We start from the raw sequence: 24271 nt of genomic DNA on the forward strand, positions 1-24271 counted from the left end.
AGTATCGTATATAATGTCATATAATCTTATAAATACAGTGTAACTGTGTCATAAATACATACATATAATAATCCTATAATTAATTTTACAGTGATACCACACAAATATCAGTTAATAAATACCATAAAGGCAAAGGTGAATTAATATTGAGTGCCACTCATCTTCAATCCCATTGGTGGATGGCGCCACCAAGTGGTTAAAATACTCAATGACAGATGGTCAGATTGCACCAGAAACTCAAATGTCATGTCATGAAGCACTTCTGTAATTTCAGTTCATAAGAATGACAACCACTTTAAAACAACCAAGCAACCAAACAGAAATCTGTTTTCACTGCTGTTTTATTGTCACTTGCCATAAAAAGAGTTTCCTACCTATATTTTAAATGGCTTATGGTTATACTCCTACAATATAACTATGGTATTTATATGTAAAATAGGCTATTTGTGTGAGAAGTGAGTGTCTGGTAGCCTATAGCAAGTTTCTGTGAATTTAATCAGATATGTATTAGCCAAGGTGTTGGTTATTGTAGGAGATTATTTTTAATCTGGAAGTCTACATGATGTCTGTGTGACATTTGAGTGCTGTGATAAAATGTTAATCTACAATAGTCTCAAAAAGGCGGATGTAGATCTGACTAATAAAACCGCAGCCGGTAGTGACAGAAAATTAGGCTACTGTTTCTCTGCAGTAGGAAGTAAGCTACACCGCTATTTGTCATGCTGCCTTTCAGTACTATCGGACATTCTGCAATTACTATCATATCAACGAGAATGTCAATGACTCAGACAATGGGATTTTAATTTATAGATTGTATAACTGATTGAATGTGTAGATGACGATAAGTAAAGGGATAGATTCATGTTAAAAAAATAAGCTGCTAAAAGATGTTTATTCAATCGTTTAGCTGTATTCACCACTGGTGTACCTAAATGTCGGAGCTTTTTGAGGACACATGAACGCATCCTGAGCTCCCTGCTGGTCGGGCAGCTCCGCCGTAAACAGACGGTGTTCAAACACGGGTGGATCCGACCAAACCCCGGACAGGCTCCAGAAAACACGATGGTAAGACCGGAAATATTCTCTGTAAACTTTCTTTAAAACTTGTACGTAGTTTATGTGAAGTCCATGTGGTGTTTGTGTTTGTTGAAGCCTTCAGCTTCACTTCGGCCTCCAACAGGAACAGTTTTACCTGAGTCACAAAACAAAAGAGAGCAAGAAGTCGAGACCAGGAACCAAAAGGAGTCGTTGTGACACTAATTTAAGTTTACAGAAATACATCAGTAACTCTGTTATATGCCAGTTACATGATGTTTTTGATTTCGCATTTTTTCCTTTAACATTAAGTTATTAAAAGTCAACCAAACTGTGTGTTTTCCAGCACTGAGTGAGCATCTTCACACTCTGAGTTCAACAGTCTTAAGGAGGGACTAAAACTTCTCCACTTTCTTCAAAGTGAGACAGCAAGGTGGGTAAAAAAAAAACTTCAAATCACTAAAATGAATATCTGCTTGGTAAAACTCATCCAAAGTCTCTAGGGCGGTTTACATGACATGTTCACAATTTTTCAAGTGTGTCCTAAAACAACAGTCAGGTGTTCATATAAACACTGAAAGAGGTTTTCCTCGCTGTAATCATTCCTCCTGGCTATTAAAAGATCCCCTTCAAATGTGCTCTCAATGTAAGTGATGGGGGCCAAAATCCACAATGTGTCCACACAGTCATTTAAAAGTTTATCTGAAGCTTATATGAGGCCTCAGCAGTCTGAGTTAGTCATATCAAGTGGATATCTGCCACATTTACAGTCTTTTTAGCATCAGATTCCCTCTTTGTGTTTCCACAGACAGTGTTTCCCTGGTGAGCTGCGGTGGAAGTATAGTAACAAAAAGAGGGACTTTGGCACTAAAAAGTTGAAAGATATCTACTTCATTTGACTCATTTGTACAGCTGAAGCTTCATATTAGCTTCAGATAACCTTATGAATACATTTTTGCACAGAAAGAGGCCCCAGTCACTTATTTTGTATTCTGAAGGGATCTTCTAATGGTCAGTATGAACAGGATGAATGATTTTATGGCGAGAAAAACCTATTTCAGTGTTCATTTGGGCACATGACTGTGAACCCGCCCTTTAATCGATTATGCATTTCTAGTGACCACTGCGTCATTATCTGCACTGAAGCAGCCAATAGCTGACATTTTGTGCCGAGAGACAGTATTTATCAAATATGAGCCAGACATTGCGAGTGTGCTGCAGAAGGTCAGTCTTAAAACTAAAACTCACCACTGACATCAGAATACAGATTTTCTGTGAGCTGTCCAAAGAGAGTAGATTGCAGCACACATAATGAGGAGAGCCTAAAGTACACTGTTGCAATTGATTTAATAAAGAGAAAAATTCAAGAAGGGGAATTTGTACGTGCTTACCCCACTTATTTCTTAATTCAGTGGACTTTTACTCCTGGCTAGAGATTTAATATAAAGGCAAAGTACAAACCTTTTTTTTGTGTTGCCCATGTAGTAACTTACCTCACCAGTTCAGCCAGAGATCAATAGAAAGTGAAGACAGCACAGTTTTACAGCTTTTATTTTATGTAGTCGCTGTTATGGAGAAACCTCTGTATTAGCAGCTATGGCTAACTAGTCTGTTAGGTTTAAAGAAACTCCAAAACGGACAATCTGACAAACATATTGGTCTAATTCCATTTCTATGAGTCATTTTTTCAGTCTCACCGATGACTCAGAGTCATATAACTCTCTAAGTGAGACTCCACCCTGTGTAAGCACACAAGTCATGTACTGCAAGCTAAATGCTCTCCCTAATGCTCTGCACACAGGTCCTCTCCCGTTTCTACAATGGCCACCCTCGATGTCAGCGACATCCACACCTTCAGCTCGGAGCTGCCAGCCATGTTTGATGGCGTGAAGCTGGCGGCAGTGGCTACCGTGCTCTACATCATCGTCCGCTGTCTGAACCTGAAGAGTCCCACGGCATCGCCAGAGATCAGCTACCAGGACACACCACTCAGCCGCTACCTGCTCAAAGCCTGCCCGATGCTGAGCAAAGAGTGAGTGTCTGTCAGTGTTTATTCACACTTTAAAGACATGTGATGAAACTTGGACTGGCATGGGAGTGACTTGCATTTGAAACCTGTTGGATAGGTGTGTCACATCTTGTGTGTGTTATCTTAATTTTTCCCTGATCATCTGGTGAGTTAACAGTACAGGCCTAATTATACACTTCTGTCCTACAACAATGTAACAGGAGGGTGTAACAGAGCTTTGGACCCATAGTGAGATTGTCATGACTTGAGAGACAGATGAAGAATACAGTGGATTTTCATTAGCAGAATGATCAGAAAAAAATTATTATTATTATTATTATTATTATTATTATTATTATTATTATTATTATTATTATTATTATTATTATTATTATTATTATTATCATTATTAACAACAATAATAATAATAATTTATTATAATAGTAAGATGAACTTGAACTGGTTTCTGAGATTTAGACTTGTGGACTTGACTTGATTTAATAAGTCAGACTTAATCTTGGAGACTTATTCAGGAGCCTGGTGGTTCAGACATGAACTTAGAGTTGAACTGGGACTCTCATTGATTTAACTGGTTCCCTGAACAGGACTGTTTTCGCTGAATGTCAGAAGGATCCACTTAGTGACTGTAAACTACACAAACAGCTTAAAGGTTGAGTAAACCTAATTTTCATGCTTTAAGTGTTGTGTGGAGAAATTAAGATCGTATATAAGATCTTCATTAGACCATTAGTGAGACTATTGTAAGGTAGTTTGTTATTCACATACAGTGAGTACTTTTCAAACATCTCTGTTCTGCACTTACAAAAGATCTCCATTTTCTTAGAGATCCTGTTGATGAATTTGAGTTTCTGTAGTTGTCAGTCTTTTATTTATCTTTTCACTTGTGCCGGAGGCCCTGTTGCTAATTCCCGGGTGTTGCTGTTACTTGGATTTGAACATGAATGAGTCAGACATGAACTTGGACTTGTGGGCTCTAGACTGAGACTTCATCTCTTCAGATCTGGGTTTTACGTGTTTTCAAAGCTACACTAAATCCTGTAACTTAATATCTGATTGGCTCATGATCCACTTACTACATATACATGGAAATAAGATGCCTTGAGTTACAAGATGATATTAAATGTTACAGATCATAACTTATCAACACTAAGAATCTACAGACATGCTAGTAATAACATCAGTAGTTTACCATGCTAACATTTGCACTAAACAGGAAGTACAGGACAAATTCAGATTTTGACCTGATACAGGCACTAAAAGGAAAAGCCAGAGGATCCCCAAAGTTATGACAATTCATCCTTTGGGCATCATGGATATTTGTACAAAATTTCATGGAAATCCATCCAACAGTTGTTACATTTCAGTCTGGATCAAAGTGGTGGACGGACCAACCCAACAGACAGACTTCTGACATTGCTATCTCTAGTGCCATTCTGCTAGTGCGGCTAAAAACTAAGTGACAAATAAGGAATCTACTCAAGCTCAGTGTGTTGAAATCCATCTCAGCTGCCTGAGCCGCTCAGTTAAATTGTGCCCTATGGATTTGTCTGTCACCTCTTAGAGCTGGAGTTGTATTTATGCCTGTCTATGTGTTAATGATCTTAACTAAGACTGTGCTGAAGCATCTTCAGGGTAGATGTTACAGCGCTGTTATGTAATTCGGAGCTTGTCCTTCTCTTCAGATACATTCCTCCCTTGCTGTGGGGGAAGAGCGGTCATCTCCAGACGGCCCTGTATGGCAAGATGGGACGTGTCAACACTCCAACGCCCTGCGGAGTCCGAAAGTTCCTCCCGATGCAGGACGGGGCCACAGCGTCCTTTGACCTCTTTGAAGCACTAGGAGAACACAGCACAGGAGGTCAGAGGCAAACAGCAACCTGTTTCCATGTAAACATTGAAGCAGCTGTTTTTTTCCTGCATGTTTAGGATTTAATCATCTTTAAAAAGCTAATTTTCCATGAAAACTTATCTGATTGTTGTTCTGTTTTCTGCCATTATTTTGGTGTCTTTCCCCCTGAGTTTTATGTGCTTGTTTGGATCTCGAGTACATCAGCCTCGAGTAACAAGCAGCTCATACTATGCAAGAGCAGGAACGCCTCTAATCAACTCCCTTGAGGGAGAATGGCATGCATTTCAGCAGCCAATTAAATCAACACAACCTCACATGACATCCATTTTCACTCCCACAAATGAGCCCACTTTGTATGTTTGTGCATGTATTCCCTCTTGCGTGTCTGTGTGTGTGTGTGTGTGTATGTGTGTGTGTGTGCGCGTATGTCAGATGACATTACCATGGTAATCTGCCCTGGGATCGGTAACCATAGCGAGAAGAACTACATTCGGACCTTTGTGGATCACTCCCAGCGGCAGGGCTACCGCTGTGCTGTCCTCAACCACCTGGGGGCCCTGCCCGACATGGAGCTCACCTCCCCTCGCATGTTCACCTACGGTAAATAAACAGGGTGACTCAAAAAAAAACAACAACAAATGATTGCATGCTGTAGCCTAAAACATAATGGTAAAGTTTACGTCACTCCATTTTTGATTTTGGTTCGGTTTATGCTGCTTGATTACACAATATAAATGAGCAAATTTAATTTTCTAGCATATTTGGCAAAGCATTAAAAAAACTATTCCAGAGAAGTGAAATAAAGTAAAAAAAGACAGAGGTTTGAATCTGATTGAGAACACAGTCAAAGCTGCAGCACAGAAACATGTTGAGTGAAACTAATTTTCATGCTTTAAGTGTTGTGTGGAGAAATTAGGAGCGTGTATAAGTATATAAGATCTTCATTAGACAAGGTGGCAGCATAAAAAAAACCCCCATCATCATAGCATATTTCGTCCAAATAGGCTTTTTTCAGAGGTCTTATTTCAGACTGAGGTATTTATCAGCACTACTACAAAGTGTCTCTCTTTCGTTCAGGTTGTACCTGGGAGTTTTCAGCCATGGTGAGCTACATCAAGCGAGCTTTCCCCGACACTATGCTGGTGGTTGTGGGCTTCAGTCTGGGAGGAAACATTGTATGCAAGTTCCTGGGTGAGAACCGATCCAACCAGGACAGGGTGCTGTGCTGTGTCAGCGTCTGCCAGGGATACAGCGCCCTCAGGTTAGTTAAACAAAAGACAAACCGGCGGACTGAACCAGGACTGGGCATGTTTTTAAATGCATTAATAAGGATACATGACTGGTTCTTCAGTTTGAGCCACAGTTTTAAAAAGGCACTGTTGTGAAAACCTGTTTGTTTAATGAATATAAACGTTCAAATTAAATGATTTATTATATTTTTATGCGTGTCATCAGCTTTTCCTAATAGTATGATCTCCCACATCTCCTTTTTGTCAACTATTGAATAAAATATGTAAGCTAAAAGGCTTTAAGAGAACTGTAAAACTATTATTTTTTAAATCCAGAGGAACCTTTTTTAGATTTGAACATTAAAGTTGGTGACCTTGAAGCTTTTTTTGAAACTATCTTATAAGTCAGGAGTGTATTTCCACATTAGTAAGTGTGTGTGTGTGTGTGTGTGTGTGTGTGTGTGTCTAGGGCCCAGGAAACTTTCCTTCAGTGGGACCAGTGCCGGAGACTCTACAACTTTGTGTTGGCGGACAACATGAAGAAGCTCATTGTGTCACACAGGTGGAGAAACATAACAACACAACAGTTTCTACTGTTACAGATTAACAGTTCATGACATTATCATTCATCAAACAGCTGCTATACAAAGTTCCTCTCCTCTTTTTCAATTCCGTCATGTATGAATCATTTATGAACTCTAAACAGCAGCCTTGCTTTGGATTCTGGCGTGTGGTCATAAAACAACAACATTTAGCTTGGGTCTCGCTTTATTTGAGATATATTGAGGTTTTACTCTACATTAATTTTTGCAATTGTTGGATTTCTGCAGCTAGAAAATTGTTGACACCACACCAAGATAAATGTTCATTGGCGTATCTGTCCAGTAGAGACAAGAAATCATTCACAGATGTCAGACAAATGCTGAATAATGGAGCTAAAAGACTGATTACAGTATAGCAGCCATAATTAAGAGGTTATGGCCCATTACAAAAAGAATGCCCTGTTTCGTCTAAATATCTTTATTATTCTCTTCAACAGGAGCAGTTTGCTCAGCTTGAACTCCAGCAACATTGGTGACGCAGACTTCAGCAAACTGTACGCAGCCACGTCTCTGATGCAGATCGATGACAGCATCATGAGGTGAAACCGTGTTAAATTTGGATTTTATGGGGCTGTTAATGGGTCTTCAGTGGTTATCTCTGTTACTAACGTTTTTGCACGATTTGCCCTGCAGGAAATTCCACGGCTACGGCTCTTTGAAGGAGTACTACGAGAAGGAGAGCTGTGTGCACCACATCCACAAAGTGAGTAACAAATGTGTAGATGTTTACTACAGAAACTATGAGGGCATTACTACATCTGCTGCTGCTCATACTACATACTACAATACTACTTCTTCTACTAGTATTACTATCACTTTTACTTCCAGGACTTTTGCAGTATTTGGATTCAAACTACTACTGATTCTAACACTAATACCTCTATTACTACTGCTACATTTTTTTGCACTACTGCTTCTACTGCTACTGCAAATCCTACTAACTGAATATATATCTGCTTCATGATCAGTTCAAGGTGTTCTTAGATCATTTAAGTTTAATTAATTAATTTCAAATATTACTGCTGCTAAAGTCAATCCAACTGCTTCTGATGCTATTACTTTTACAATGTCTACTATTTGTTTTGCTACTGCTAGTATAATACTATTGCATCTACAGTCTACTACATTAACTAACCTACTTCTAGATCAACCCCTACTAATACTACTGCTGCTGATACTACTGCAGTACTACATGTTTTACTGGTATTTGTACCACCCATCAACTTTTTACTTTTATAACTATCAGGACTACTACTATTGCTAATAGTGCTGCTGCTTACTACTGCTACAGTTACCACTACTGCCTCTACTACTACTGTAATGTCTGCGTACTATTACTTCTGTAAATACTACTGTGAGGCTACTAATTCTACTACTGGTACTGTAAATGTATTTAGTTAGTGTTTCAGCTCTTAACCAGGCCCATGTAGTCTCAGATAACTCATCTAGTTAAAGTTAAGGTAGTTTACTTTGGGAAAAATGCTTATTCGCGCTTTTATTTTTTTAAGAGTTAGAAGTAAGTAAGTATGGAGTTAAAAGCAGGAGGCTATTAACTTTGTTTAGCTTAAAAACTGGAAGCAGGAAGAGCAGCTAGCCTCGGTCTATATCAACACCTTTTATGGTCACTAATTCACATGTTCTTCTTTTTTTTTTAACACATACTTACACAACAAGCAAATAAAAAGGAAAACGTGGGTTTAGAGGAACTTGTGAGGTGTGATTTCTTGACAGACAACAGTTTATCTATCAGCCCAGTACTTCTGCACAGTGACTCCACTGGTTGCCTGGCAACCTCACTGCCCTTGTTTCTCTCCCTGAACCACAAATAGTTTTATTACTGTTTGTGTACAGATGAAACAAATGAGACACAAAGTGTTATTCAGTGAGCTGTAGACATGCTGGGACATGTATTTTTATGTTTGCACAGAGCCAGGGTAGTTGTTTCATTTCTTTATGCTAAACTAAAGCTAATCACCTTCTAGTTCTAGCTTTGAAACACATGAGAGTGGTATCAACCTGCTTATCTAACTCTTGGAAAGAAGGTGAATAAGCAAAGATCCTAATATGTCAAACTATTCCTTTAATAAATGACTGAATTAATGAAACATAAATACTGCTTTTACCACTGCCACTGCTGAAGTTACCTGGCCTGCTACTGCTAATACTGCTACTTCTACTAATATTGCTGCTAGTGCACTACTAGAACATCTCCTACTAATACTACTACTACTGATGCTGGTCCTAACGATGTAACGGTGTATAACCAGACCTTCTTAAGTCACTCATAAACAAACTACTCTTTTGTCTTCCAGGTCGCTGTGCCTCTCCTCCTGGTAAACTCCGCCGATGACCCGCTAATACATCATTCACTACTGTCTATTCCACGCACACTCTCAGGTTTGTGTTAATAGACGAGATTTACTTATCATTGGTAGTTAATTAGAAGTATATGAGGTTTTACGTGGTGCTCATTACTACAGCTGTTATATATTGCTGTTGTCTTGATATTGTGGCTCTTTGAATACAGTAATATGAGATATGTCATACAGTTTTATCCCACAGGATAAGCCTGTTATGAGTGTACGCTTCACATTTTCAGTTTCAGTGACTGTACAGGAAAAGAAATTGAAACCCTTGACACGATTCAAAATTGAAAAAAAGAAAAATTCAGCTAATCTTTACAGCTGAAGTATGTTTGTAACGGTAATCTTCATTGGAGCATGAAAACCAACAGGTTTTGGTAGAAAAGCCTTCATCAGGGTGATGAAGAGACAATCAGAAAATAGGTCAAATATTAAAGCAACATATAATAAAACAAAACTATGTGCATCCATTGATGATAAATCGTATGAACTTATAATAATCATTGGACCTTATAAAACATGAATATAACAGTATTTGCTCCCCGTCTGCACATCTATTCATGCAGCACCATGTGGACAGTTAACGAAACTGTTACTAAGAGGTTTTAATGGCACATATTTTGTTTGTTGTGCATATTTTGAGCATTTCCAAGAGCCCGATACCTACGACAGTAAAACTTTGTCCACATAGTGATACGACTCGAATGAACCTGTTGTCCTGCCTTCCTCCGGAGCCGGACACTGGAGCCTCGGAGTCTTAAGTGTTGATAAAGTCTTGTCGCAGCTATCTGCTCAACACCACCCAGCCCAGACAGTCTTGTTGAATTTTTCAGGGCCATGTGATCCGCCTGAGCTGTTGGATTATATATATAGAGCTCTGTGTGTGTGTGTGTGTGTGTGTGTGTGTGTGTGTGTGCACGTGCGTGTGTGTGTGGGGTGGGGGTGAGGAGGGGGGGGGGGGGATCCAGGCCACAGCTTGCTGCCTTGTCTTGCCTCAGCAGGTCACATGCACTGGCCCCTGAGTGTGTAAATTACTGTGTGTTATGACTTAGACCTTGACAAGTGAAATCCAAAACTTGCCCTCTACTTGAAGATAACTTGGATACACAAGTTTTTTTTATTTCTTTTACTTTTCACCTCAAATAGATTCAACTATAATTATTTGTTCAAGGTCCAAACTTTCCAAATAACAATTTCTTGATGAAATTGTTTTTGTTAATAGATTATTTTTGATCATCTCCAGTTTTGATGATTTTTAAAAGCTGAAATAAATGATAATACTTCCCTGTATAGACGTCTGGCAGAGAGGAGGAAACTCAAATAAAATTCACTGAATAAAAACCGTATTGACTCAGGCTTCAGTTCCTGAAAATTTGGCCTTTCTGAGAAGAGATTCGGGAGATTTTGAGATTGGGTGAAATGATGTTGCATCATACAACACTTGAATTAAAAGTAAAAGTCACAATGCTGGTTTTAGTGTCTAGTAGAAAACCCAAATATTGTTCTAGTTGATTGGGAGCAACTTTAGTGTGTATATGTGTGTGTGTGTATCTACAAAAAAGTGATTTGTAAGAGTGTGTAGATGGTTTAGAATAACAGACAGCGAAAGCAGGATTTGGTATTTTGGTAGAAACTGAACATCTTGACCACTGACTTCACGGTTATTCATTTTAACAATACGTCCACTTTTAAAGCTGGCAGGCTTAATTATTTACTTTTGCAACAAAATCAGGGCGCCTTTAATTACTGATTGGCTGGAGATTGAACAAAAAAACAAAGGACTGAGTGCTCTGCTGCATCAGCATCTGCCAGGTGTACAGTGAGCTTACGTTTTGCAGGAACCTGATAGTCCAGAGGTATGTTATAAATGGTGCTTCAGTTTAAGCACTGAAACAGGTCCAACTTTTCCCAAAATCTTTCAAAGAGTGCAGAATCTGTAAACATGGTAATTATGGTTGTTTATGCCATTATAGAGTAGCTACACTTAACATGTGTCTGCTGCACCCTCACACCAAAATATCTTCTGAGCTCACTGTTGATTTTTTGAAATTCATAGTTTAGTTCTCAACTGAGTTTAAATCATCACCAGTGAGATGGGAGGAGTTTGTCTTTGCCAGAATGTATTACCACCACCATTAGTCATTAATTTAAAGGGGGCATATCATGGTTTTTGTGATTGATGCTGTTATGATGCCAGATGTCTATAAAGTTCTAAAACTTAAGGTGAACGTATGTAAAGACGCCACCTTCAAGTCAAAAGCCAGGGCTTCAACCTGCTCTTAACACTTTGTTTGCAGAGTCAAACTCACGTCAGATTGTTCACTCATGCCCACAAATGGACATCAGTTTCCGTAGCCTTTGTTGCTATGGTTGTTCAACGGGTTGTTCACGTTGTCCACTCGCATATTTCAGATCAGAGTCGGGCTCAAACATGTATGGATGCGTTAGGAAGTTAACATTTTAAGTAAAAAACAAGTGAAATCCTACTACTGTTGTTTGTTTACGTAGCCTCCAGAGCTGCCGGGGGGCAACTTCTGGAAACTGACCAATCAGAACAGAGTGGGCTCATTGGGAAGGTGGATTTAAAGAGACAGGAGCGACAGATCGAAAAGGAAATTTGCATATGTGCCCTTTAACCAAAATCCATAAAGCAAAAAAGTTTGATAATAACATTTAGACCAGTGACTGTGTAATACAACACAGCCATTGTGCTTAACCTTAAATAATTAACTAACTTGGAGGCTCTATGCAGTTTTTATCTCTTTATTCTCTGGCTGCACATAGATGATATCATTGACCCTAATCGCTCTTATCAACCCCTGTATATAAATAACTTAGGCAACGGTTTCCAACAAACAAACTCAGATAAGCAGCGTTTTACGTCAGCTGCACAGCACTAGATGACAAAGCAGTAATTAGTAGGAAGTTGAAGTAGTAGATGTTTTCGTCAGTTGGTGGAGTAAATATTTGGCTTCTCAGGTAACATGAAATACGTCTCCAAGAGAATATTCTTGTTGCTCTGTGTTTGCTGTATGTGTAAGTAGGCAAATGTTTGCTAACAAATTAGTCATGTTAGGCAACTAGATAAGACGATGTGTTGTGCTGTGTCTTTTTTTTTTACTGATGGAGAATTTCTGCACCCTAGTGGTTAACAATCACTTACTGCACCTTTAAATAAGCCCATTTTAGAAACAAAATACTGTAAATGAGCCATTTTATTTATGTAGAAGAGGCATTTCCATATTTTTAGATGATATTAGAGCCAGTGTTTCTGTCAGGAATTTTGTGCTTAGGTGAGGATGATTTGTTGTTTTACATCTTGTTATTTATTGGCCAAAATATGCACCAATACTGATACATTTGCACTTGGTCAGCAACCCAACCAGCCCCATTTTTTTTTATCTGTTAGCACTCATTAATCAATAACTCCAATCTGTGTCAGAAGCCATTTAGATGGTTAACTGAATCAGCAGTGAAGTAGATGTGAGTCATGCTTTTACTGAACACATTGCTGAGGAAAAAAATAAATGGTCTTACCCTCTGTCTTTCTGTCTTCCTCTCCAGAGAAGATGCCCAACGTGATATTCGCCCTGACCCAACATGGAGGCCACCTGGGCTTCTTCGAGGGAGACGTGCTGTTCCCTCAGCCCCTCACCTGGATGGACAAGTTTATAGTCCAGTACACGGACGCCATCTGCCACTGGGAGAGGAAGAGGCTGGACTGCCAGAGGAGCAGCCACCAGGGCACGAACTCTTGCCTGCAGAGCACAGGGGTAACGCTCAGCGGGTAACACCTCTCCACACACGTCTGGAGACAAAACAACATATCAAAAGCAGAAATACACACAGGCTCATACTTCTGTATCTGCTCCTCTTCAGTACTTACGGCCTTACAGTTCATTCTGATAAATATAGGAAATGTAAAAACCTAAATTTAGGGTGGAAGTGGGGGCACAAATTCGCAAATTACATATTACAGATATAATAAGACCTGAGTGCGTCATATCACACCATAGTGAATTGTTCCTTCCTCTTTTGTAACAAGTTCAAACTTCGCCCTCTGCTGGTTTTTTTGGCAGCTGTTGCTTCTCTAGTCTGGACAGCAGAGTGATGCTGTTGTTAGGAAGACTTAATGCTTAAAATAGAGGATAATTATGACCTTTTCCTGTAGAAAGAAGAGAAAAGTGAAATGTCCCAACATAAATTACCACTGAAAGGTTTCCCAGATACTCAGGTATTCATAAATCAAACATCTAGTCTTAAAGTGTGTCATCAAGGCACCGATAAAGGTTAATATATTAAAGTATATAGTTTTTTTAAAAATTCTTGCTCCCTAAAACACCATATTTACTCCGAGCATATGTAAGTGCCTTAATATAAACGTGAGTCTGCGAAAGATTTGAGTTCCAGTTTCACTGGGATCATCGAGCTGCCTGACATGATTTCTGGTTTATAGTCGGTATTTTCAGCTTTTGTTCGGGGGTCAACGTAAAGTTTTAATGGTACTTTCTGGTACTTGTAAGGGTACTCTTATTTTGCATATTCTTTGACACGATGTCGTCTGTTTCTACTAAGAAACAGAAAGAGAATCGTGCTTTCTTATTGCAGGAAAAAAAACCAACAAATTTTAAATAACCAGTTCGGTTCGTGGATGTACGGTTGAGCGTCTTTAGATTTTTCTTTGCATTTCCATTGCGTTTAGTGGACCATCAGCCTGCGTTGTTGCTGCTGACCTTTTTGAAATAAAGGAATCAGGTTGTCAGGCTTTTAAAGAGGTTTAAGAATAATAAAAGAAAAAGTGATAGTTTTTTATTTAATGTTTTTGTTTTTCTGGCAGTTCTTTTCTGTGTTGTTGAATGGAAATATGCGGGCTTTATACATACTAGCTTTAACATTGTACTGCTTTTGGTCAACTTGTCCCATTCCATGAATTTCTCCACAGACCCTTAAATCCAGCAGGTAACAGCAGTTATTACTGTGATGCCTCCTGCTATAGGATGAGGATGATCAGGTGGTTTAATTCCCTAAACGCTGTTGTGGACTCTGATTATTAGCTCAGTTTAGAAGTCTACAATCCAGGGCAGGAGATACTGGAAAACTTAACTGAACTTAAAAGGGTTGTTCAGGACACATTAGGGTCAAAAATGTTTGCAAACAGGAGAGAGGAAAGTGCAACTAGGACACAAACAGGAAATGTTTAAAATGAGAAATCCAATTTTGGACTTTTGTTTTATGCACTGACTGGTCTTTGTGGTGTATTATTTTACGAAGTTACTCAAAAAGTGGAAAGTGGACTTTAATGATCGATCTGCTGCATTCTGGCCGACGCTTCATTCCTTAAAAAAGGCTCATGGCTTTGGCTCAAATACGTTAGAGGTCTCATATTAGTTAACACTTTGAACAAGGACTTACTGACGAGTTTCATAAGTGTCTGAGGTTTTTTGGGGGTTTATTTTAAGCTGCTTACAGTTACTTGCCTAATAGGTGGGGTTGCCTATTTAAGACAATAAATACAGTGAGGAGAATTCAGACAGTGAAACATTTCCTACATAGAAAAACACAAAAAGTAAATGAAGACTACCACATGAAACTTACCCCTGTTGTGTCTCATGGTATATTTCAGTTATAAAAGTACTCATAAAGGTTGAAACATCAACGAAAAATAAAAGAACACAACTGAGGTGAATCTTGTGTGCAGAAAGGTTTTGTTTTCTGTAAGTGTTTGTTTAGCAGTTTGGACCTTTCTCACTGCAATATTGAATATTACCTGTGGTGTTCATGTAAATGCAGTGGACTCTCCACCCAACTTCACCTAGCTTAAAATGAACTCTATAAGGTTATTTACAACTATTTGATTCACCTCTGTTCAGTATCTTTTACATGCATGTCTTATTTCATCAAAACAAAAGATGTAATAGTACTTAAAGGACCAGTTTGTAGGATTTAGTGGCATCTAGTGGTGAGGTCGCAGTTTGCAACCAACTGAATACCCTTCACCCTCTCTTTCAAGCATGTAGGAGAACGTACGGTGGCCATGAAGGCTGCAAAAAACATGAAAGTCCTTCTCTAGAGCCAGTGTTTGTCTGTTCTGGGCAACTGTAGAAACATGGCGGTGCAACATGGCGGGCTCCATGGAAGAGAACCTGCTCCCTATGTAGATGTAAAGGGCTTGTTCTAAGGTACCAAAAACACAACCATTCTTAGTTTCAGGTGATTATGCACTAATTAAAAAACACTTATGAATATTATATTCCGTTACTGCAAATAGATCCCCCTAAACTTTACACACTGGTCCTTTTAAATTGTCAATCTTCCTGTTAAAAGCCCAGTGCAGCCTGCCGCTGCTTGTGCAATATGTCCTAACGGTTACGAAATGGACCGTTTTGCCTGCACTTTACTGTCTTTACAGTTGCAATTGTACTGTACGGCACTATAATATGTATTTGCATATGAGTGTGAGATTTATAATCTAATCCTAGTGTGTTTTGCTTTGATGTGTTACACAGTCATCTTATTTTAACTCACACAATAATAAATATTTTTCACATACATGCAACTTATTCCAGGATTCCCTTTTTTTTTCTTTACGTGTAAATTAATGCAAAGACTACAATGTACATTTATATACAGTTTATTGTACATTTATTGACATTCTTATTGGTGCACCAGGTAGCACAGTGGGTAAAACTTCATAATATTCATATTGAAGAACAACCTAAAAAACACATGAAAGACAGGCACTTGTTGGAATATCAGCCTTGTACTTCAAGGAGAGATGAGGGGCAAGTGAGTGGAAACTGAGAGTCGAGGCCTGACGGTGTTAAAACAAGCTGTGTGGGTGAACTACAGTACGACCCAAACAAAGCATAATTTAACAGAGGAGACAGAGAATCTGAAACAGTCTCAACATGGGTTTTTAATGAATATTTTACTGTTTTTTTTTTTTCCTTCATGAAATACCATTTAAAAGACTAAAATGTCATGCTATTTTACATTAAATACTACCTTCCAGACAGCCACTGGTTCTCATTCCTTTGAGTTTGGTATGAAAATCAATTTGCAAAAAACTTGAAAGTGTCTGAAAGATAGCTAATTGATCACTGTGAACATTTCACAAACACTTTTATAAATCAGAGTTATTTCATTGTTTCTTGCAGTTGTGAGCATGTTGATCCCTTCCGGGAAAACTCAGAGATCCAAAATTTTGTGAATCAGCTGCTAAAAAGCAGAACTGACAAAAAAACAATAAGCAAACGTGGGTGTTGAGAAACAAATTTGCTCTTTTTGTGTTAATGTGGGTTGCTGTTTGGCAGCAAACACTCAAATCTTGAATGTCAGAGCTTCTTTGAATGCAACGACGAGGGAGCGTCAACGCAGCTCCTGCCCAAAACTGCTTCACTGAGCTAAAATAACACCATTGACCAAAAAAGAAATATAAAGGCACTTAAATGTTCACTGTGAACAGAATGAATGAATTGCTTATTCCAGGCCAGTATGAAGACTAGGAAGGTTGATTTTCATATTATACTGGTGTGAAGTAAAATATAAGTATATGTAGTCTGTAATTAATGGTTTAAACTTGAAAATGTACCAGTGCCTCCAGTATTTAACAGGCTTTGGGCATCAAAGCTAAAACTGAGGAGCTGTAAGGTGTTAAAGTAGTAAATGGCTCATACTGAAGACTGTATAGTGGTGTACTGATTTAGGTTGCATGGTTTCAACAACTGGAAGTGAGACTGCCTTGTTCCTGTTTAACTGTGCTATGTCAGGTCCCTGGAAAACAACATAAATTGAACTTCTCACACACTCACGACTCTCATTCTTAACTTTTTTTTGTTTTGTTCCTACAACCACACAGCTAGATTGGGGGGTTTGAGTCTCCACAGTCTATGGGGTTTGTAATGTTTAACGGCTCTCAGCCTCGTAGGCAAAGGGGGACGGAGGCTGTTTAGTCGAACAGCTTGGCTGCTACGGCCTTGCCGTCGTACTTGGAACCTTTTCCATCAAACTCGGAGGGAAGGATTTCAGCGTCAAACTCCTTGTAGTAGTTTTCCAGCTCGTCTCCGTGGACGAACACCTAGGGCAAAAACAGCAGCTGTTAGAGGCGTCACAGACTGGGAGGTATTTCCAGCACCCATTTATTTCATTGGTAAATAAGTGGTCATTTAATTTAAGCGGTTGTTTATAATACCCTGAGGCAGGAAGTCTTAATAAACCCACTGTTATACAGAGAAAACAGATTAAACATTCATTGCGTAAACACACCATGAAGCTAATTTTAAAGTGGCATTTTGAGTATTATGGGTATTAGAGTCAGCGGCCTACAGTCAGCTCTACTAATCATAGAAAAAAATGCAACACAACAAGTTCTGGTACATGAAGGATTTTGAAGCAACACACTATTTGAAAGATGCCTCAGGATCTTTTAAATCACTTCATCTTTTTTTAAAAAAAAGCCTTTTACTAATATCAGCGTTCGTTTTACTTTAGATTCAATATGTTTCATCTGTTCTATTAGATTATGTTTCCCCTTTCATTTTATTTACAGTACCAGTCAAACATTTGGACACATTTTCTCATTCAAGTGAATGGGAAGGTGTGTCCAAATGTTTGACTGGTACTCTATATTATTTTATCCTTGGGTGGTTTAATCTATTTCATTCTCTGTACTTTTAGTGGCCTGATTTTATTTAATTTCATACAAAGTACTTTGTAAGATTGTTTTAACAAAGTGCTTTATAAATAAAGGTTATTAGTGTAGTTACAATGCTGGCAGGGAGTCTGGAAGTGTCAATTTGTGTCATGTTTATATGCATTTTCTCAATTTAATTATGAAAGTCCTGCACTGAAACCAAAGTATAGAGAGTTTTCTTTTTGTTTTAACTGTTTTTTTTTTCATAAAATTATTGTATTTCATAGACTGAAAGAGCAGCAGTAGTCACAATGCAACTCACTCTCTCTAGCAGCTTGCTCTTCATGAGTGGTTTGACCACATTGTAGGTGGTGGTGAAGTACCAGGGCTGGTGGATGAAGTGCACAGCTTTGAAACGAGCAGGGAACGAATCCTGATGGGACAGAAAAAAAACATCAGTGAAGAAGAGTCCTGCAGAAAGTAAGAGGAGGCTTTACAGCTACAGGACATTTTCCAACACCAGTTTCTAGAATATCCATCTCTCCCACCCTCTAATCTGTCTGCAGTAACCAACTAGTCCAAAGCAAGAATTTGTTTCCCCCACCTGCAACATGTCCACCATCTTCTTGAGCTCGGTGGGTTTGATTCCTGACGCCTGCTGCATGGTGAAGCCCTTGAAGTTCTCAATGATGCAGAACCCGTTGATCTGAGTCTCCTCGTTCTCCAGCAGCTTCTCCAGGATCACACAGTAGGCGCGCAGGATCTGAACACACACACGACACACAAATCTACTCTTTTATAACCATTTAAATGAAAAGTTTAGTTTGGGAATATGTTTTCCTCGTGTGTATTGTGAGATATGTGGTTACCCAGAACCACTCACTGCACCTCATCGAAGGTGATCTCCTCGTAGTCCCAGTTCTCGATGTTGAAGAGCAGAACTATGCGGCCGTATTTGTCTCTGCTCTGCAGGATCCCGGGGTAACCGGCCTCGATGGTGCTGCGTACGGCCTCTGGGGTCAGATTCTCAAACAGCTCGGGGTAATCCTTCCTGAAACGCACGTAGCCTGGATGGAGACACAGGAGCAGATTCAAGGGTCACACCCGACTGTAAATATGGCATTTATTGGTATCAAGCACTGACTGGTCCTGTCATCCACTGCCAACATGATAAAGGTCCCTCTAGCAGCCATGAAATCATTGTTTTCATTTTAATTTCTTAACACTTTTGTATATTAATTGATCATTTAAAAGCCAAATTGTAGTGTTTATCATATTGCTGAAAAGGTAGATCAGATCTCACTGTCTTCAGGAGAAGCTGATGCACCTAAAACTATTAAATCAGGTTGTTTCAGTGTCTCATGATGATCTAAACAGTTTCAAAGGCTTTTACATACTGGCAGTGAAATGTCTGGTGCAGGACATAAAAATAACTGTGAATTATTATTATTATTTTTGACACAGTGTATTTTTGTGTTATTTGAAGCCTGTTTTTAAAAATTATTTTCACTTTGTAAATTAGCTTTAGTCTGCTGTCAGAAATTTGAGGACCTACCCTTCATAAGCTCGAAGGCTCGGGGCACGTCGTACTTCCTGGCGCGGATGAAGCGGACCAGTATACTGTCTGGTTTCTCCCCGAAGGTGTCCTGCACCCCCTTGGCCAGTTCATCCCCTGCATCTGCCTTCTCCTTAATGATTCCTCGCAGCTCCTTCACAGCAGACACCCGCTTCTCATCTGTCTCGTTCAGCTCATCCTTGGCCTGGAGGAGCCAGAGCAGACCGTTAATAGCTCACAAACTTAGATACTGAATCTTTGGTTTTATACATTTTAGGTACATACTGTAAAAAAAATAAATAAATGAAAAGTTATTTATTAATGTTGCTTTATAAGTAAAAGTCCTGCATTTAAAATCCTACTCAAGTAAATGTTCAGAAGTATCACTGGCTAAATTTACTTATTAGACACTTATTTAAAATGAAAAGTACTTGTTTTGCATAAAATCAGGCTGTGACTATATTAATTAGTCTCCATTTAATAAAGTACATTATTAATACTGATGAATCAGTGCACAAGCAGCATTTTATTGTTATTATTTGGTCTTCAGGACTTTATAAGAGTCACAAGATAAATCTAAAGGGACTGTGAGATGATACTTTGTGTAGGAAAGAAGAGACACTGATTTTATGTAAATTTAGGAACCGTTGGTTTAATCTTAAATAATAATCTTAAATAATAGCTAAAGCTGTCAGATAAATGTAGAAGAGTATAAAGTACACTATTTCCCTCTGAATTGTAGTGAAGTAGAACTACAAACTAGCAGAAACAATACAGTACAATACTTGAGTGAATGTAGACAGTAAATACAGTTTACTAGCTACAGTTAAACAGTTAGCATAGCCAGCCTGTCTTCATTTGCATGTGCTTGCTGATTTTGCACGATTAACTCTTAGAAAAGAACAAGACCATGAACTTGTTTGATTTCTGTTTTTATACTATGTTTATGTTTATTTTAATAGATCACTAGTGACATAGTACAGTAATTAAACTTTATGTTTTTGTGTCCAGATTTTTCTGATTTGGTGAAAAAGTGAGAACAGGTCTCTCTACCTTCTGCTTGGTGTGGTCTGGCAGGCTAGCACAAGGTCCAAACACTGGCCCGTGGTCCTTGACAGTGAGACGCTCCAGCTTGGCCCTGAGAGCCTGCTCCTCCTCTGACACCATACGGTAAGTTCCACTCTGCAGAGAGAGAGAGGTCAGTATTAATGAAACAAATCACTTCCCTGGATCAGGATGCACAAACATATAGTACAGCTTGTGAGTCAAAGATGTCTGTCATGAGCCAATTTACAGGAGCAAAGGAAAAACATTAGCTTGTGTGATTTTTTGCAAAAAGCAGTGTGCTACATTACAGTACATTATCCTTTCATTGTAGGATTTTCAAGGGACCACATGGTGCAGACGTTTTACGCTTAAGTTAATTTAATAAGGTACAAATTCCTCTCAAAACTGCCATGTCATTCATTACCTCTCATCCAACACTAGCTTGCTTTAGTCTTGTGTAAATACAGTACAGTACAATATCAACAATTAGCAGCATTGTTGCTGCTAACTTTACTCTGTTAACTGAGCTTTCAAGCCACAAGACATGGGTATCATCTAAAACGTCTTTGATACTTGTGTCTATTCGATACCTGAGATTCAATAAAGAACTTTCTGATACCTTACTTAACATGTTTTTATACAAAAGCCTTTTTTCATTTAACAAAAGAAGCAAATGTTCATAGATGTTGAATGATGTCTCAACACAAGCAGCCGTATTATAACAACACAATAAAGCCTTGATAAAGTCTAAAATTGGCAGAATTGTGGTTTAAATATCTAATTAATGAATAGAAAAGACCACAAATCAGATCAGACATTCAATGCAAACATAATAAGATAAGTAACTCATATTAGGGAGTAGAACGGCTTTGGTTTTTAAGGGCCGAGACTATTTCTGCTTTGATATACTAACAGGTAACTGAAGTCAGAGTAATGCAACAGTGAATCACATATTGCAGCTAATTCTCGTTGGCTCAGTGACTTGAAACCTTTCAGCAGGCTGCTGCGCTATTGGCCACACCTCAATAGACTATTTCCACAGCGGAGAGTTTATCATAGCGGGAAAGGCACTGGTGTAATTAATATCATTAATAATGGATTAAGTCCGTGCAGCTTTGCCAGTTCCAGGGCTTTGATATTACGGATGTTGGCTCACTGGTCATGATGGCTCAGTGACCCTCATAAATGGGACGGCTCTTCTATTAATCTTAGAAGTCATACCTGTGCTTTTCCTGGAATTGCACGTCAAAAATTTCTACTGTAAAAAAAAACTGTTGATTATGTCACAGCAAGTGTTTTTTTACGGTTGCACACCTGCATAGAAACAACTTTTTTTTTTATTCCTCTTGCACTTTGCTTTGGTTAAAAGCTAAAAGCCTTTCTGTGTCAATATAATTCTCTCACAAGACTTGGTTATACTGTGTGAAGTTTAAAACTAATCCACATGAGACAAAATGCCTGTCCACCAGTAGTGCAAGACCATAATCAATAGTCCTCAGTGTTTTGGTTAATCTCCCTCACATGAGTCCAGTAAAGCCTGTAAATACACAATAAGGACTACTAGTAGACCTGACGCAGGGATTAGCAGCTGTTGACGGCATCCATAACAATGGGCTTTGGTCTTGAGAAATGTTGAGCTGCGGCTGAGTCCACGTTACAGAAAGATGAATGGGTGTTTGTCTTGGAGAAAGTTATGAGGAGAGTACTGCTTAATCACAGACGCCCCCTCCTACAGCTCAGATTGAAGAAACGTCGGCACTGATCACTTTTCTCTTGGCACAATCTATCCAAAACAGTTTTGAAAATAAGTAGAAAATGCGTGTACTTACGACAACAGCCATGTCTTCTGCTCTTTAAATCAGCTTTGTACAGTCTGGAGGAAAACGGAAGGGAATTTCATGATTCACATGAATCCTGCCAAAACAATTGACACACTGTACTCCACATTAATCCCTCTTCATCCCACCCTCTGTGCTATCACAGGGTACTTTGATTGTGCTATATTTAGCGCTTGCCCATTCCTAGATGGTTCAGCAGGAGATATAAGGTCAGCAGTCTTATCGGTTTCATAATCAACAGGCTCACACTCAAGGTTTTTCAAAGTTTAACTCTTAAGTATCATGCTGATGAATTCTGTAAATGTCTATAAATTGAGTATTTATACAGAAGCAGTAAATTACACAACCACTTAAAACTTAATGTTCCCTTAAATCTTCTTTTATATTTAAACTAGATCTTTTTAGAGATTTTCCACACTGTCTGTTTGCAGTATATGCAGCAACTATTTTGATAATTGATTAATCAATTCTCAAGCAAAAATATGAAATATTACACATTCCAGCTTCTCAGTTGTTGGGATATTTAATAGTAAATTAAATATCTTTGGGTTTGGACATTGGTTAGACAAAACAAGCAATCTGAAGACATCATATTGGCCTTTAAGAAATTGTGATTATTCTAACTACACTAAACATTTTATAGACCAAATCATTAATCGAGTAAATAATGAGCAGATTAATTAATAATGAAGAGAGTCACTGGTTGCAGCCTTGACTTAAATTAAAATATAACACAATTATACTGAGTGAAATACTCAAATTCAAGGTGACATTTGTGAGCTGCAACATTATTTTAAATGTAAATTCTGAAACGTTTCTTGCATTTGGCATGTCATATCGGGCATCTTTGGAAACATAAACTGTTCATCCGTCTCCCACACATTGAAATTTTGCAGCTAGCTTCTCTCGAATCAATTAGTAGAGACTAAAACATGTTCCACCTGCTATACTTTATCTCTACAGCAGATTTCTAAACATCACTGCATCACACAGGTATCCGACTACTATGACATTGTATATGCCACTCAGTAGACTCAATATCCAGAGCAGCAGCACTATGAGTGCTTGTATTTTTAGGATTGTTGGACTCAGTGGGAGCCGGTATTAATCCAACGATGCACCTACTGAGCAAGATTTGACCAACAAGTCTTTTAATTAGATTTAGCACTCAAATACATTAAGATACAAGAAGGAAATTAAGTTATGGGAGTCAAAAGCAGCTACAAATCCACTTTTTTTTGGTTTCATGCCATTGCACAAGATAATATCATTGTCTCTGGTCAAAATCATCTCCATCAACAACATGAAGGGCAACATTAGGACCCGGAGGAGCTGTAGAGTTTAAGAGTTGTACAACATCCGAGGCAGAAAAGAGGCTGAGGAAGCCCCTCAGCAGAGGAGGCCGAGCCTTACCTGGGGCAGATGTGAAGTCGCTGATGGGGAGTCGCAGGGGTCTGTGTGGAGCACGGTGGAGGGCACCTATGATTTGTAGTGTTGGGATTAGTGGCGTCACACCAGATTACACCCAACAGATTTCTGTTTCTTTTCAATCAGCATAAAAGTGGCAGAGGGTGGGAAGGAGGGGAGGGGTAGGAAGGGGGACGGTGACGGTGTTTGGCCAATGGTGAAGGTGCTCACATGACCGAAGCAGGGTCAGGACACATTTTGAATGATGTAATGATGTAATGTATACACTTTTAGGTAAGAAGTGGTTTAAGGGAAGGAACAGGCAGGATTGGAGGGATGGGGAGGGGATTGGATTGCATTCCACGGAGACTTGGATGGAGTGAAAAGTGACCATTGTGACCGTTGATTCCCGGTTTCATTACTGCAACGTGAACACGCTCGGGTGAGAGGAGAGGTGGAGCTTGTAATCAGGCTGTTTCACATGTTTAGAGGCATAATGGTGGAAAAGTGTTCGGTGTAGTTCTGATATTGTTATGTTAATAACTGAACCAGCAGCAATATTATCTTAAAGGCAATGCTGTAGTATAGAATTAATATTTCTGGCAACAGGAATAATTTGCTTTAACTAGTCTTTAAAGGACAGATTCATGAATTTTCAAATATGTCTTAAAACAACAGTCAGGTG

At 38.8% G+C, this 24271-nt stretch overlaps 2 protein-coding genes across 2 annotated transcripts; one reads left to right on the forward strand and one right to left on the reverse strand.

Moving 5' to 3' along the window:
- The first annotated feature begins 955 nt into the window (after positions 1 to 955).
- LOC122986077 (monoacylglycerol lipase ABHD2-like) lies at positions 956 to 15667 on the forward strand. The gene is made up of 11 exons (XM_044357154.1): positions 956 to 1065; positions 1382 to 1468; positions 2837 to 3067; positions 4747 to 4922; positions 5346 to 5513; positions 5991 to 6174; positions 6612 to 6704; positions 7182 to 7283; positions 7378 to 7447; positions 9057 to 9141; positions 12672 to 15667. The coding sequence occupies exons 3-11, from the start codon at positions 2856 to 2858 to the stop codon at positions 12896 to 12898; spliced, it is 1317 nt and encodes a 438-aa protein (XP_044213089.1). The 5' UTR covers positions 956 to 1065; positions 1382 to 1468; positions 2837 to 2855; the 3' UTR covers positions 12899 to 15667.
- Positions 15668 to 15722: 55 nt separating this feature from the next.
- rlbp1b (retinaldehyde binding protein 1b) lies at positions 15723 to 23655 on the reverse strand. The gene is made up of 8 exons (XM_044357155.1): positions 23593 to 23655; positions 22171 to 22214; positions 20348 to 20476; positions 19295 to 19499; positions 18628 to 18806; positions 18344 to 18502; positions 18062 to 18172; positions 15723 to 17184 (listed from the first exon to the last, which is right to left on the reverse strand). The coding sequence occupies exons 2-8, from the start codon at positions 22180 to 22182 to the stop codon at positions 17056 to 17058; spliced, it is 924 nt and encodes a 307-aa protein (XP_044213090.1). The 5' UTR covers positions 22183 to 22214; positions 23593 to 23655; the 3' UTR covers positions 15723 to 17055.
- Between the last annotated feature and the right edge of the window lie 616 nt (positions 23656 to 24271).

This window comes from Thunnus albacares, chromosome 7 (genome assembly GCF_914725855.1).
Source record: "Thunnus albacares chromosome 7, fThuAlb1.1, whole genome shotgun sequence".
Taxonomy (NCBI): Eukaryota; Metazoa; Chordata; class Actinopteri; order Scombriformes; family Scombridae; genus Thunnus; species Thunnus albacares.